The 16,906-nt window shown below is 43.8% G+C and overlaps 1 protein-coding gene across 3 annotated transcripts; it reads right to left on the reverse strand.

Annotated features, from left to right (window-relative positions):
- Nucleotides 1-10,962: 10,962 nt before the first annotated feature.
- Nucleotides 10,963-16,663, reverse strand: LOC109749185 (stomatal closure-related actin-binding protein 1). 3 transcript variants are annotated; one of them, XM_040401748.3, is made up of 13 exons: nucleotides 16,382-16,663; nucleotides 14,806-15,112; nucleotides 14,588-14,716; nucleotides 14,293-14,385; nucleotides 13,607-13,747; nucleotides 12,888-12,956; nucleotides 12,693-12,776; nucleotides 12,429-12,603; nucleotides 12,227-12,343; nucleotides 12,077-12,135; nucleotides 11,620-11,754; nucleotides 11,388-11,537; nucleotides 10,963-11,302 (listed from the first exon to the last, which is right to left on the reverse strand). In XM_040401748.3, exons 2-13 carry the CDS (start codon nucleotides 15,091-15,093, stop codon nucleotides 11,264-11,266), a joined length of 1,479 nt encoding a protein of 492 aa, XP_040257682.1. In that variant the 5' UTR covers nucleotides 15,094-15,112; nucleotides 16,382-16,663; the 3' UTR covers nucleotides 10,963-11,263. The 3 variants fall into 3 exon arrangements, with proteins under 3 accessions (XP_040257682.1, XP_040257681.1, XP_020163756.1); XM_040401747.2 differs by lacking the exon at nucleotides 16,382-16,663 and adding an exon at nucleotides 15,372-15,476; XM_020308167.4 differs by lacking the exon at nucleotides 16,382-16,663 and adding an exon at nucleotides 15,201-15,309.
- Between the last annotated feature and the right edge of the window lie 243 nt (nucleotides 16,664-16,906).

Here is a 16,906-nt window from a genome sequence, read left to right on the forward strand (position 1 = left end):
CCGTCGTCGTGCCTCGAGGCACGCCCTCGCGATCCGTAGATCGATCTTGTATGTCCTGCTCTATCGTCCAGGATCTGCCGGAGGTCGTACTTGTGACCCCGAACTCTTCCGTCTCTATTTTACGAGGCGGTGGGGCAGGCTGCTGTTCGGCCTGAGTTGCTGCTTTATCCCGGCCGCGGGGTGGCCGGTCGGCCGCCGTGTCTCGACCACGTGGTGGCCGTTCCGCATTACGCGAGGGAGATGTGTGCTCTGGTGCTTCCTCATCGAATTGAGGTAGTAGTCTGCGTTTCGGGTAGCTCTTGGCTGGGCGCCTGAGGCCGTATTCTTCGGCTGTCAGGACATTAGTCCATCTGTCGACGAGAAGATCTTGTTCAGCTTGGAGCTGCTGCTGTTTCTTTTTCAGGCTCCTTGCAGTGGCTATGAGCTGAAGCTTAAAGCGCTCCTGCTCTAGAGGATCCTCCAGCACGATGAAGTCTTCATTGTCGAGGCTTGTCTCCTCCTCGGAGGGTGGACGGTAACTCGTCCTCCGAGTCATCTTCTATGGCCTGTTCATCAAGGTTGTCTTGCCTGTTGCCGTGTTCCTCCTGATCGGATGCAGCTCCGACAGGGTCTTCATTGTTTTCGGTGTCGCCTGGAGTACTATTTTCTCCGGTGCCGGTGTTGTCGTCCCTTGAGCGACGAGGCTTAGGACGGCGTTTGGGGCGTCGGCGCTTGGACTGCGTCTCAGAGATTTTATTCGCATCTGGATCTTCTTTGTCTTCGCCAGATCCTTTGGGTGTATCAACCATGTACACGTCGTACGAAGAGGTAGCCGTCCAACGTCCGGTGAATGGCGGGTCTTGGCCTTGCTCCTTATCGTCATCGTCGTCCATACCACCGATATCTTCGGAGCCATAGTCAAGCACGTCGGTTAAGTCATCGACGGTGGCTATGAAGTGGGTGGCGGGTGGGGAGCAAAATTCTTCGTCATCCATCTCTAGCTCGAACCGGACGTAATTCGGCTGTGAGTCCTTCTCCAAGGACAAATTCTTTAAAGATTTTAGCACGTCACCCAAAGGCGAGTGCTGGAAAACGTCAGCGGCGCTGAACTCGAAGATCGATAACCGATCTAGCTCGGTGTCCGCGGGTCCGAGGTTCCGTTAAAGCGAATATTGCAGGGCGTTGAGTCCGTGTGCGGCTCTAACGCCACGGACTCTGCGGCCTCGGATGGCACGATCTACTTTGGCCCTAAGGCTGTTGCAGTAGCAGGAACCATCTCCTGGGTGTGATCCAATGACAGATTTAAGTCACGTTCATCGGGGTGAGGGGGAGCGATCGTCGCGGGCTCAAATCCCTTGAAGATCAAGTCTCCACGGATATCCGCGGTGTAGTTCAAGCTTCCGAATCTGACCTGATGGCCAGGGGCGTAGCTGTCGATCTGCTCTAGATGGCCAAGCGAGTTGGCCCGCAGTACGAAGCCGCCGAATGCGAAGGTCTGTCCGGGGAGGAAGGTTTCTCCCTGGACAACGTCATTACTGACAATCGAAGGGGCCATCGAGCCCTTTGCCGACGGCACAGTGGAACTCTCAATGAAAGCACCAATGTCGGTGTCAAAACCGGCGGATCTCGGGTAGGGGGTCCCGAACTGTGCGTCTAGGATTGATGGTAACAGGAGACGGGGGAAACGATGTTTACCCAGGTTCGGGCCCTCTCTATGGAGGTAATACCCTACTTCCTGCTTGATTGATCTTGATGAATATGAGTGTTACAAGAGTTAATCTACCACGAGATCGTAATGGCTAAAACCTAGAAGTCTAGCCTATGTGAATATGGTAATGAATGTATCTCCTATCCGGACTATGCTCTCCGGTTTATATAGACACAGGAGAGATCTAGGGTTACATGGAGTCGGTTACATAAGAAGGAATCTCCACAGCTGGTCGCCTAGCTTGCCTTCCACGCCAAGGAAAGTCCAATTCGGACATGGGTATAGTCTTCGGCCTTCGTATCTTCACAGCCCATCAGTCCGACCCAATGAATAACAGGCCGGACGCCCGAGGACCCCTTAGTCCAGGACTCCCTCACCGGATTGCTTGTGTACCGCGCTTTCGGCCGGGTCTCCTTCGACGTGAGTTGTGGTGCATCACCCCCCCCCCCCGTCGAGGGTACACTGTGACGTGTTCGTGTGCGAACACAAGCCTCGTGAACAGCACCTGCACATAGAAAAGCAAATACTTGCACCCAACGCGGGCAAGAGGGTTGTCAATCCCCTTGAACTCATTACTTGCATGGATCAGATCTTGTAGTAGTAGGTAGATAAATTGCAAAACAAAGTAAAAGTAAATAAATGGCAGCAATGTATTTTTGATTTTGTAATATGATTAAAGTAGACCCGGGGGCCATAGTTTTCACTAGAGGCTTCTCTCTCGAACACATAGCATATGGCGGGTAACAAATTATTGTTGGGCAATTGATAGAAAAGCGCATAGTTATGACGTTATTTATGGCAATGATCACACATATAGGCATCATGTCTATGACAAGTAGACTGACTCCTACATGCATCTACTACTATTAATCCACCATACGACTACTATCCAACATGCATCTATGGTATTAAGTTCATGACAAACAGAGTAATGCCTTAAGCAAGATGATATGATGTAGACAAAGTAAACTCAATCAATATGAATAAAACCCATCGTTTTATCCTTAGTAGCAACAATACAATACGTGACTCGCTACCCTTTCTATCACTGGGTGAGTACACCGCAAGATTGAACCCACTACAAAGCACCTCCCTCACTGAAGATAAATCGATCTAGTTGGCCAAACCAAACGGATAGATCGGAGACAAATACAAAGCTATAACAATCATGCATAATAAAGTTCAGAATTATTATGCATGATGTGACAGAAAGGGTAGCGAGGCACGTATTGTATTATTTCTATTAAGGGTAAAATGGCAGGGTTTATTCATATTGATTGGGTTTACTTTGTCTACATCAGGTCATCTTGCTTAAGGCGTTCATCTGTTTGTCATGAACTTAATACCATATATGCATGCTGGATAGCGGTCAATTAATGGAGTAATACTAGTCGATACAGGCAGGAGTCAGTCTACTTGTCACGGACGTGATGCCTATATACATGATAATTTCCATGAATATGTCATAACAATACGCTTTTTTATCAATTACCCAGCAGTAATTTGTTTACCCACCGTATGCTATGTGTTCGAGAGGGGGGCCTCTAGTGAAAACTATGGCCCCGGGGGTCTACTTTATCGTATAATAAAAACAAAAATACCTTTCTACAATTTATTTACTTCTATTTTGTTTTGCAATTTATCTATCTACCACTACAAGATTTCATCCTTGCAAGTAATGAGTTCAAGGGGATTGACAACCCTCTTGCCCACGTTGGGCGCAAGTATTTGCTTTTGTGTGTGCAGGTGTTGTTCACGAGGGTTTGTGTGATTTTCCTATTGGTTCGATAAACCTTGGTTCTCACTAAGGGAAATACTTATCTCTACTGTGCTGCTCCACCCTTCCTCTTCAGGGAAAATCCCAACGCAGCTCACAAGTAGAAAAACTAATTTCCGGTGCCATTGCCGAGGAGACATCATGAAATCCTATCAAGTACCTTCACACAAACTATCATCTACTTGCTCTACTTTTATTTTGCCTTTTCCTCTCTTTTTTATCTCCCCCCACTTCTCATAAAAATTGAAAACACAATAATATTTTTGTTTGATATTTGCTTGCTTGTCACTATGTCTAAAGAAAACACCAAGTTGTGTGACTTTTCAAATACTAATAATAATGATTTTGTTAGTACTCCTATTACTCCCCCACACCACTAGTGCAGAGCCATATGATATTAATGCTTCTTTGCTAAATCTTGTTATGAAAGAATAATTTTCTGGAAATCCTAATGAAGATGTTGCATCCCATCTTAATACCTTCGTTAAATTATGTGATATGCAAAAGAAAAAATATGTGGATAATGATATTATAAAGTTGAAATTATTTCCATTCTCGCTAAGAAATCATGCTAAAGCTTGGTTTTCATCCTTGCCTCGAAATAGTATTGATTCATGGGATAAATGTAAGGATGCTTTTAATGCCAAGTATTTCACTCGCGCTAAGATTATTTCTCTTAGAAATCAAATCATGAACTTTAAGCAACTTGAGCATGAACATGTTGCACAATCTTGGGAGAGAATGAATTTAATGATTAGAAATTTTCCCACAAAAATTTTTATGCGGGACTAAACTTTGTGTCGAGAAATCTTCTAAACTCTGATGCAGGTGGTACCTTTATGGAAATCACATTGGGAAATATTATTATGTTGATGTTGTTACTTCATTGTTGCTCAATATTTATACCATAAAGAGATTACATGATAGGCAGGTTAGGTAGCATTTCACATCAAAATTTCAATTTTTTCATTTACCTACTCGAGGACGAGCAGGAATTAAGCTTGGGGATGCTGATACGTCTCCAACGTATCTATAATTTTTATTGTTTCATGCTATTATATTATCAATTTTGTATGTTTTATATGCTGTTTTATATCATTTTTTGGGACTAACCTATTAACCTAGTGCCCAGTGCCAGTTCCTTTTTTGCTTGTTTTGGCTTTTCAGAAAATTGGTACCAAGCAAAGTCCAAACATGATGAAACTTTACGGTGATTTTTTCTGGACCAGAAGGGACCTTAGAAGCTTTTGGAGGAGGCCAGGAGAGCTACAAGAGAGCCATGAGCTCACAGGGCATGACCTAGGGGGTAGGCACGCCCCCTGAGCTGTGGGACCCATGCAGCTCCATTTGACCTAATTCCAATCCTATAAATTCACAAATATTCCCAAACCAACAGAGAGCCACCCGAAACACTTTTTCCGCCACCGCAAGCTTCTGTTCTTCCGTGATCTCATATAGAGGCCTTTTCCGGTACACTGTCGGAGGGGGAATCGATCACGGAGGGCTTCTACATCATCCTTGCTGCCCTACCGATGATGCGTGAGTAGTTCACCATAGACCTACGGGTCCATAGCTAGTAGCTAGATGGCTTCTTCTCTCTCTTTGATCTTCAATATCATGTTCTCCTCGATCTTCAATACCATAGTGGTCGATTGGTGAAGTACTAGTAGTAGATGCAGGCAGGAGTCGGTCTACTTGTCACGGACGTGATGCCTATATAAATGATCATTTCCATGAATAATGTCATAACTATGAGATTTTTTATCAATTGCCCAATAGTAATTTGTTTACTCACCGTATGCTATGCGTTCGAGAGAGAAGCCTCTAGTGAAAACTATGGCCACCGGGTCTACCTTATCATATTATTAAAAACAAAAATACCTTGTTGTAATTTATTTAATTTTGTTTTATTTTTATTTTTATCTATCTATCACTATCAGAATTAATCCGTGCAAGTACTCTTCGCGGAAAATCTCAACATAGTTATGACGTTATTTATGGAAATGATCACACATATAGGCATCATGTCTATGACAAGTAGACTGACTCCTACATGCATCTACTACTATTACTCCACCATACAACTGCTATCCAACATGCATCTATGGTATTAAGTTCATGACAAACAGAGTAATGCCTTAAGCAAGATGACATGATGTAGACAAAGTAAACTCAATCAATATGAATAAAACCCATCGTTTTATCCTTAGTAGAAACAATACAATACGTGACTCGCTACCCTTTCTATCACTGGGTGAGGACACCGCAAGATTGAACCCACTACAAAGCACCTCCCTCACTGAAGATAAATCGATCTAGTTGGCCAAACCAAACGGATAGATCGGAGACAAATACAAAGCTATAACAATCATGCATAATAAAGTTCAGAATTATTATGCATGATGTGACAGAAAGGGTAGCGAGGCACGTATTGTATTGTTTCTATTAAGGGTAAAACGGCAGGGTTTATTCATATTGATTGGGTTTACTTTGTCTACATCAGGTCATCTTGCTTAAGGCGTTCATCTGTTTGTCATGAACTTAATACCATATATGCATGCTGGATAGCGGTCAATTAATGGAGTAATACTAGTCGATACAGGCAGGAGACAGTCTACTTGTCACGGACGTGATGCCTATATACATGATAATTTCCATGAATATGTCATAACAATACGCTTTTTTATCAATTACCCAGCAGTAATTTGTTTACCCACCGTATGATATGTGTTCGAGAGGGGGGCCTCTAGTGAAAACTATGGCCCCGGGGGTCTACTTTATCGTATAATAAAAACAAAAATACCTTTCTACAATTTATTTACTTCTATTTTGTTTTGCAATTTATCTATCTACCACTACAAGATTTCATCCTTGCAAGTAATGAGTTCAAGGGGATTGACAACCCTCTTTCCCACGTTGGGCGCAAGTATTTGCTTTTGTGTGTGCAAGTGTTGTTCACGAGGGTTTGTGTGATTTTCCTATTGGTTCGATAAACCTTGGTTCTCACTAAGGGAAATACTTATCTCTACTGTGCTGCTCCACCCTTCCTCTTCAGGGAAAATCCCAACGCAGCTCACAAGTAGAAAAACTAATTTCTGGTGCCATTGCCGAGGAGACATCATGAAATCCTATCAAGTACCTTCACACAAACTATCATCTACTTGCTCTACTTTTATTTTGCCTTTTCCTCTCTTTTTTATCTCCCCCCACTTCTCATAAAAATTGAAAACACAATAATATTTTTGTTTGATATTTGCTTGCTTGTCACTATGTCTAAAGAAAACACCAAGTTGTGTGACTTTTCAAATACTAATAATAATGATTTTGTTAGTACTCCTATTACTCCCCCACACCACTAGTGCAGAGCCATATGATATTAATGCTTCTTTGCTAAATCTTGTTATGAAAGAATAATTTTCTGGAAATCCTAATGAAGATGTTGCATCCCATCTTAATACCTTCGTTAAATTATGTGATATGCAAAAGAAAAAATATGTGGATAATGATATTATAAAGTTGAAATTATTTCCATTCTCGCTAAGAAATCATGCTAAAGCTTGGTTTTCATCCTTGCCTCGAAATAGTATTGATTCATGGGATAAATGTAAGGATGCTTTTAATGCCAAGTATTTCACTCGCGCTAAGATTATTTCTCTTAGAAATCAAATCATGAACTTTAAGCAACTTGAGCATGAACATGTTGCACAATCTTGGGAGAGAATGAATTTAATGATTAGAAATTTTCCCACAAAAATTTTTATGCGGGACTAAACTTTGTGTCGAGAAATCTTCTAAACTCTGATGCAGGTGGTACCTTTATGGAAATCACATTGGGAAATATTATTATGTTGATGTTGTTACTTCATTGTTGCTCAATATTTATACCATAAAGAGATTACATGATAGGCAGGTTAGGTAGCATTTCACATCAAAATTTCAATTTTTCATTTACCTACTCGAGGACGAGCAGGAATTAAGCTTGGGGATGCTGATACGTCTCCAACGTATCTATAATTTTTATTGTTTCATGCTATTATATTATCAATTTTGTATGTTTTATATGTTGTTTTATATCATTTTTTGGGACTAACCTATTAACCTAGTGCCCAGTGCCAGTTCCTTTTTTTGCTTGTTTTGGCTTTTCAGAAAATTGGTACCAAGCAAAGTCCAAACATGATGAAACTTTGCGGTGATTTTTTCTGGACCAGAAGGGACCTTAGAAGCTTTTGGAGGAGGCCAGGAGAGCTACAAGAGAGCCATGAGCTCACAGGGCATGACCTAGGGGGTAGGCACGCCCCCTGATCTCGTGGGACCCATGCAGCTCCATTTGACCTAATTCCAAGCCTATAAATTCACAAATATTCCCAAACCAACAGAGAGCCACCCGAAACACTTTTTTCGCCACCGCAAGCTTCTGTTCTTCCGTGATCTCATATAGAGGCCTTTTCCGGTACACTGTCGGAGGGGGAATCGATCACGGAGGGCTTCTACATCATCCTTGCTGCCCTACCGATGATGCGTGAGTAGTTCACCATAGACCTACGGGTCCATAGCTAGTAGCTAGATGGCTTCTTCTCTCTCTTTGATCTTCAATATCATGTTCTCCTCGATCTTCAATACCATAGTGGTCGATTGATGAAGTACTAGTAGTAGATGCAGGCAGGAGTCGGTCTACTTGTCACGCCTATATAAATGATCATTTCCATGAATAATGTCATAACTATGTGATTTTTTATCAATTGCCCAATAGTAATTTGTTTACTCACCGTATGTTATGCGTTCGAGAGAGAAGCCTCTAGTGAAAACTATGGCCACCGGGTCTACCTTATCATATTATTAAAAACAAAAATACCTTGTTGTAATTTATTTACTTTTGTTTTATTTTTATTTTTATCTATCTATCACTATCAGAATTAATCCGTGCAAGTACTCTTCGCGGAAAATCCCAACGTAGTTTACAAGTAGCATGCCCCTTCGGGTCAGAAGCGGTTAGCGCCGCTCCAGAGCATCAGTGTCGCACTCATGCCGGCTCAGAGCGACGCAACCTCTCACTAGCGCTCCGGCATTGAAGTGGAGCGTAGCCGAGAGCGCCGCCCGCGTCGTTCCCCGTTGCATGCGACTGCTCCACGTTCAAACGATAGCCCATCATTCCGCCTCCCTTGCGGTTGTTGATGAACCTACTCCAGCGCCTCCCATCCGTCTGTCTGCCGCCCACCATTAACCACTCCGCCGGTTGCCCTGCCATCCATCAGCTATTTAAACTCCAGTCCTGGCCATAGCCACAACCACCATCCTCCTCTCCCTTTATCCTCTCCGCACCACGCCTTCCATGGCGCCCCTGAGCTCCAAAGCCACTTGGGACAGCCTCTCATCCGAGCAGAAGAAGGAGATCACCGCCATTGTTGTTGGCTGACAAGGCGGCGATGTGGACGTCCTAGTGGAGGACGCGACAGACGACGAACTGGTGCCACCCTCCTCAAGGTCCATGCCGGCATCACCATGGGTGAGGTCCATGCTCATTACACGGACATGGTGCTGGAGGAGCGGGAGGCCGCGTTCCGGTAGGCGTTGGCCGACTAGGCCTACAACTTCCGCCTCCTCGACGAGCACCGGCGCATGGAGGAGCTACTCGCCAGCGGCATGGCCATGGTGTCGGGAGTGGACATGACCGAGCAGAAGGCGTTGGTCCACTCCAATCACGCCGCTCGTGAAATCCGCCGCGACCACTGGCAGTACCGCCAGCATCAGGCGGAGCTAGAAGCCGCCTTTAAGGAGTTCAACGAGGCGCCTGATGAAGTCTACAACGAGAGCGAGGACGAGGAGGACGTCGCCAGCTCCGCCACGCCCGCGCCCTGCCAGCACGACCGCGGGCGCCGGTGGCAGCGAGGAAGAGTAGAACATGGGAGGCCGCTGGCGCTCGGGTCCTAGGAAGGCCACCGCTCTTTCGTTCCCGCTGAAGCCAAGCTTGGTGGGCTCATCATTGTCGGCCGATTAGCCGCTGGTAGGTTGCAGAGGTGAAGGTGGAGGCGGAGCTTCATTTTTCGGGGCTCATGGCCGGCCGAAGATGGGGAACGGGCGCCGACAATCATTTTAGGCTAGGTTAGAGTCCGGTCTAGTGCAAATATATCGAAAACCATCCGGTTTATGTAAAAAATATTCAAGTTTCAATGAAATTCATCTGGTTTGTTTAAGGAACTTTTGCATTTCTGTCCCTAACTCGAACCACCTACTCATATTTCCCCCTAATTTCGAAGCATGCTCAAATTTGCCCCTCTGCCCTTAGGTGACCTTATAGAAATGCCCTTCCATGTCGTTACCGTCCGGTCAAAGGGCTTTGACCATCCGAAAAAAAGCAAAAAGTCAAAAAAAACTGAAATTTTGTGGGATCGAAGATACTCGAGTGCGCAAGGCGCGTGCAAATTTTCGTGGTGTTTGGACATTCCAGGAGCCCGTGAGAAAGGAATGAATTTAATCTGTATGCCCATGAACAGTAAATTCAAAAAATAGCAAATAAAATCAAAAAAAAGAAATGAAATTTTGCGAGATCTAAGACGCTCGGGTGTCCCAGGTGTGTGCAAATCTTTGCGGTGTTTGAACATTGCAGGACCTCGTGGAGAAAAAAATAAAATTTGGCTTGAAAAAAAACTTTCAAAAAATGCACTTTTTTTTGCTAGAGCTCCTCGCATGTCATTTGATCACAAAAATTTGCACACCCAAGCATCTTCGATCCCGCAAAATTTCAGATTTTTTTGCTATTTTTTTTAATTTATTGTTCACGGGCATATAGATTAAATTTTTTCCTTGCTCACGGTCTCCCGGAATGTCCAAACACCACAAAAAATTGCACGCACCTTGCGCACTCAAGTATCTTCGATCCCGTAAAATTTCAGATTTTTTTGATTTTTTTTTGCTGTTTTTTTCAGGCGATCAAAGCCCTTTGACCGGACGGTAACGGTATGGAAGGGCATTTCTATAAGGTGACTTGACGGCAGAGGGGTAAATTTAAGCATGCTCCAAAATTAAGGGCAAATATGAATAGTGGGTTCGAGTTAGGAACACAAATGTAAAAGACCCTTTGTTTAAATATGCACCAAATTTGTTTGGATGGCCGCCGGACATATGCAGCTGGCTTGGATGGCCGGTTTTTGTATCCGTGTCCATGGACTGGTCCACCTCGGTCCGTGAACGATGTGGTGTCTAGTTTACGGGTCACAGATGCCCTTAGTAGAAAAAGTAACTTGTCAGGGAGTACCGGAAAATTTTCAACGTTCGAGGAAAAGAACACGAAGGTATCAGACCAGTTGTTTTCTGCAGAGGATGTCTGCGAGAGGATCGTCGGGGAGGTCTTCCATGGCTGGCCGGCTATCAGCCGCGTCCCTTGGGGTTAGGGTTTGGATGTTGCCTGCCTGACCGGCAGCTGCGTCATAGTCAGGGACGAACGATTTGCTCAGACGAACAGGCCAAGGTTCACACACGAAGCAACTTGGGCATGATGGTGTACATCAGCATCACATTTTTATTGTTCAAATAGTATAAAATTACAATGGAACTGGCACACAGCTATAGATCTCGCACCAGTGTGTCAGAAAATCAAAAGACGTGCTCTACCTAGCAAGATACTAGCAGGATGCAGTGATGACGTGAAAGAAGATGAAGAAACCTAGGCAAGAAAACAATGAACCGATGCCAAGTAGGCACCGAGCTACTACTAAACAGACGCCGCCGTGCACTGCACAGAGATAGATGTACACTGATTCCGTCAAGGGTCAGAACTAAGTTAGCTGGTGTGCTTGGTCGTGTCACCACGGAGTTTTGTCCCCTGGACCGGCGAGGATAATCTGCGTCCAGCAAGGAAGAAGATCAAGGCATGAGCGATGATGATACCCATTACACGGTCCAAAAATACGAATGGTCTGAGCTTACGTTGCAATCGATGGCGAATCTCCGGGCGAGCATGATCGCCGAGTTGCGCTCCCTGGGCGTCTCGAAAGCCAACACCAAGCTGAGGCCTTCCCTGGGCTGCCAGAACATCGCTTGCGGCGCAGCGTCTCCGCCGCCCCTAACGCCGCATAGCTGAAGCAGAAGGATTAGGTTGTGTTGTCATAGCCAGTAACACAACCAGTCTTGTGATGCTGAAAGTGTTGCTATAGGATACCTGCATCGACGAAGAGTAGAATTCCCTGGCTATGACTGTCGTTCCTTTGGCAAGTCGCATCCGCAGTTTCCCGATGCATAGGACGTGGATGGAGTCAGTAGGTTGGTCGATTCCGTTCATTTGAAGGACAACAACCTAGCATAAGGAGCAGAACAATGGCAGGTTCAAAAACATGACTTGAAGGCAGTAATTCAGTGGATAAAGCTGCTACAGTGAGCTGAGGAGTACAAGTACAAAGGCCTTGTCAAGATAGGATAGATAGCACTATTCTGTTTTCCTTGTTCTACAGGAATATGGTTTGTCGACATAAAATCAGCAGATGACATGCCAATAGGTAAGTTGTGCCATGGGCATCAAAACAGTTGAGTATATAAGATAAGCAAAGATCATACATTGTATGGAAGATGGCAAGCACATCATACAGAAATAGTAATGGCTAAGGAAGAGGTGATCATACATTGTAGTCGGTTTCGGGATTCCTTACAAGGGTCTCTACATAATCAACCAAACCTGGCGCTGTTCCATGACCAAGGTAATGTTAGCCATGTCATAACCATGAAAGCAGCTTAACTTTGTCAGATAACCATATGCAAACAAACGAACAAACCAGGGTCTAGTGGGCCAGCAGTCTTTGCGACAGAGGTTTCACCACCAAGGTTAACCTCAGCTTGCAGGTACCGCCCTACGTCATGAGGTTCTGGAGCATATACTAGCTTTGTGGCACCTAAAAATTTCCAGTAGCAACAATTATTTTAAAAAGAATGTTATCTGTAGAAACTAGAGTTTTTGTAGGATGAAGATAGTCCTACCGGAAATGATTTCCTTCTTGTGTCCCTTGGGCTGTATACGGAACCATTGTACTGAACTATTTGATAAAGCCACATCATTCCGGACAACTACCCGCAGCATTGAGCCTAGGCTTTCGAGACCCTCCAACTCACATGAGGGCACGCCATTTTCCTTAAAACTTTGGTGCAACTCCAACTAAAGATAACAGATCAAGATAACTCTATATAAGTGCAATGAGAAAGACACAAACTGAAGTCACCAAATGCAGAACATGTAAGCCATACCTCTTTTAAAAGATGAGCAGAACTTGAAGATATCTCAGCATATTGATCACGTAGAACATAGATCTCACTTTTTATGTCCATTGCCTACGAAGGTATTAAAAGGCTCTAAATATATTTGCCGTTGTATAAAATCCATATAATCACATAAGTATGCCATATATACACATAACAACACGATAAGCCTATGAAGTCTACCTTGCTGGGGCAATGCAGCATCTTGACTCTCCGTGCTTCTTGAACTTTTTCCCTAAGTTCATCCACATCCTTACATATTTCAAACAGAAATAAAATTTAAATGTGCACAGTTCAGCTGGAAATAGAAGGAACTTTACATAAGAAAATGCATCAATCTCTTAACATACATGGAAGGTATGACAGACAGGAAACTGGGAGCAGTTCGAGGCCAAAAGCACCAACTTATAGAATGAGAAACACGGCAACAAAAACAGAACAGAGAAGTAATGCCCCGAGATAAATGAGTTATGGTTCAGACAAGATTCAGTGAATTAAGTGATCGACATTTCATGTTCGAAACATCATGCTGCTGAACCACAGCAGTTCTGTCTGTGTATAGAGAATGCTTATCTGTACAAACAGTTGGGCAGGAAGATCTTAAAAATTGAGGAAAGTGTCAAAGTACAGCATCTGGACAAGCAAGCAATAAAAGCAAAGTTGGGCAGGAAGATCTGTTGCTGTATGATGCAGTACGTAGAAGGTAGCATAGTCAAATTAAAAAAAAACTACCACTGGTTTTGAACAGAAAAACTGTACAGAAGTCAAGGGGAGGAATTGTATATGACATAAATAAAAGAATATATAAGGAATACAGATTCAGGCGCAAGTTCCAGGTAAGCATGGTGCTAAAGTAGAGAAAACAAGATAATATGGTGCTCATATAATTATATATAATTTACCTGCTTCCCAATTCTTTGTGAACTGTTCTCTTTCTCTTTAAGTACTTTTTGAACTCTTTGTAAAGCAGCTCTAGCATTTTCAATCTCCGCGCGGGCATTAGTTCGTTCTTCGTCAACAATTCTCCTAGCATCTTCAGAAGCCTACGAACGATACAGAAAAAGTGATGTGTGAAAATGAAGAAATGGGAATATACCAAGATTAAGCATACTTGATATGGATAAATGATGTTTATAAAAAATACTAAACCGACGAGCCAATCCAAGAGGAATTGGAACATGCTTTACGCACAAATCATTGCCAGCATGTTATTTTCTGAACCATGGTAGGAAAATCAGGCAGAACTCCTAAACATTTGCTGCTCAACAAACCATCGGCTGGCCCCTGAAATTTTGCTGTGCATTTGGAAGAGAAGAGCACCATTTCAAATCTGTAGTACTATGTGATAGTCTGTTTCTGAAGCCCCAACAAAGGCAAAATTTCAGCTTTGCTTGCTTAATCATGGCAGATAATTTACATTTACAAGAGGAACTAAGTTTTCCTCCAAAGCCAGCAGCAAGCAGGGAAAATACACATGTCATTTGATAGTACATTGTAAACAGAGAACACAGAATGGCTCATGGTACTAAAATGTGCTTACAAAGGTTCATAGAATAAAGATACTTCCAAAGTACAAGGATTAACTCACCAGTTTCAGTGAAGTCGCTATTCTCGTGACCTCGGTTTTCTGCTGAAGCAACTCATTTTCTCTTTTGGACAGCTGAACTGCTAAAATATCCACCTATAGAAAGTATCAAACTATTAAAGTGCTCACAAACAAAGGGATCATTTAGGCATATATATTTAGCTGGAGACTTCTTTTAAGAAACCATAATGGTAAGTTTAGAACACTTGCAACGTCATTAAAGATACTCTAAAAACACACCGAGGAACAATAATCCTTCACGAGGCTGTAAATATGGTTCAAAAGAAGAAAAACCAACCATAGATACTGATTCCTCGATTTCATCCTTATATTTGCCAGCTACTTGACCTCTCAGTGACTCCAATACACTCTTTAGATTCTTCAGAAGGATGTCTCGCTCCAATAAAGCCACTTGTTTACATTTAACCTGAGAGTTAAAGCCAATGCAATAACTTAAGGTCTGAACTAACTGAACCAATTGCTAAATGAGTGTTCAGGAATCAGGAAGACCCATACCTCGTTAGACAATAATGTGGCAGTACTGAGGCCCTTCTCAAATTTCATTGCGAGCTCGCGGACTGAAAGACGCTGACGCCGATCAAGCAGATCTGCTGTCTCTTCGGCAACAGACTCCTTAAGTGATGGCGTTTCTGGCTCATCTGCAAATTTGATGACTATCCCATTCGAACCATTCTTGTAGGTAGGGAATTTATTTCTGATGACATTTACTGGGCGCAACGGCCCAGACCAGTTGTTCTGACCCTGCGTCTTCCGCCGAAAATCAAGAGTTGATGCCCGAGTCATCGATAAGTAATTCTCACCCCTAATTCCAAAAAAAAATGCAAGAGTCAGTATATCAAAAGATCACTGCTGGACACAATGAATACATCATTGGTGAAAATGATCCATACATCACCGTTTTCTGTTTTAATGACCCGTCGACAAACATAAAAGATGGAAAAAGGGAACACAAAAAATAACACCGAAATAAAAATGGTCAAACTGCAGCATGGAAGCTGATGAAAAGGCAGAAGCAAGTGGAAGAGTTCTCCCCTCCAACAGAAAGAGAACAAAAGCCATACAAGTTCATCAAGCCTTGCGCATGTGCTACTACCAACCCTCAAGTGTTGCAGTTATAATCATCGCAAGGTCGTACAGAATCACCCACTAAACTCAGGACTACAGACCTGCATTAGAAGCAACTGGAATCAGGAGAAGCAACTAACTTTTGCATGAATGTCTTAAATTGCACTAGACAGGACAGCGAGATGGCAGATAGTACAACTCCCCTGTACACTTGCAATGGTCAACGGGAATCATAAGGTTAGTTAACCAAAAAGGACAGCTAAAGATGCCTGGAGTGGAGGCTAATGTTGTTAATACGCAGGAGTACAACGCTGATTCTGGTTACGATCTGTTGAAACAACTGAATCAAGGATAAATTCTTCGGTGTCAGTTTAATTGTGGCGTCGTATACATAATAATTAAACAAAAGCTGCTAATGAATAAAAATATTGACCTTCCAACAGCAATATAGTTATTGAAAAACACATAAAGCGTTAAGTTTTTGCAATAGTTGGTCCAATTGATTTATACTGGATATAAAATTCACACTCAGTTTCTCATACTAAGAACGGCACATTCTCGGCTTCATACGGCACCTGTAGTGTAAGAAAACTGAAATCGAAGCGCGCCTTTGCTCTTAATTTGCGCCTCTTTTTTGTGCTAGTACTAGGTTGTATTGCTAACCAGTAACCACCCACCCACTCCACGGAAAAGCGAGACTGTAATTTTGTACTGCTTGCTCGCGTGAACCGATTCCAAGGCCCAATGGAACAACATTTGCTTAAAGATTTCAGCAGCTACGCCTCCAACGGAGCACGGACAAAATTATACTGATTTTGGTTGAAAAGAGAAAAAAAATAGAGGAAAAGGCACCAAAACGAGAGAGAGAGAGAAAAAAACAGAGCAAAAAGAAAAGGGCAAGACTTTCAGCCTCCCGTCCCAAGCAGGCGGCGGTTCAAAAACGACGGGGAAATCAAACGAGAAACACCACCAACACGCTCGAGATAGAGAAAGGGGAGCTGCTTACCGGAGCGCCGACCCTAGCGGAACGCGGCGGCGCTCGGAGCCGGAGCCGTCTGCTCTGCCCAGGTCAAATGGCGCCCCCGGATCTCGCACTCGCAGCACCCGCCCGCGCTGCTGGCGCGCGCATTGGGGTTGGGGGCTCGATTCGGCGAGGGGGGAGTGCTGCGGGGAACGTGGAGCGAATCTGGAGAGACTTTCGCGGTGGGTTTTTGGTGCAATAAAAATGGGAGGAGGTTTATCCCACCTCTCTGGTCTCTCTGCTCTGCGCGGTCTTCGCTCTCCTCGTGCTCCCTGTCTCCTCGGCTGGCAAACACAAGTGAAGGAGAGCGGGTGCGAGCTTTGAATTGAATGCCCTCTTTCGAGGGGGGCGGGGGGATCCTTTCTGCTTCTCTACACGTTGCCCCCTATGCACATGGACGAAAACTATGCGGGATTGACACGTGCCAAGTGCTATGGTAGTGTAGTATGGAGCTAGTTTGCTGTTACCACCATTCCAGTTTCAGATTAAAAAAAAAAACCTGCTCACACT

Source organism: Aegilops tauschii, chromosome 2, assembly GCF_002575655.3.
Source record: "Aegilops tauschii subsp. strangulata cultivar AL8/78 chromosome 2, Aet v6.0, whole genome shotgun sequence".
NCBI lineage: Eukaryota > Viridiplantae > Streptophyta > Magnoliopsida > Poales > Poaceae > Aegilops > Aegilops tauschii.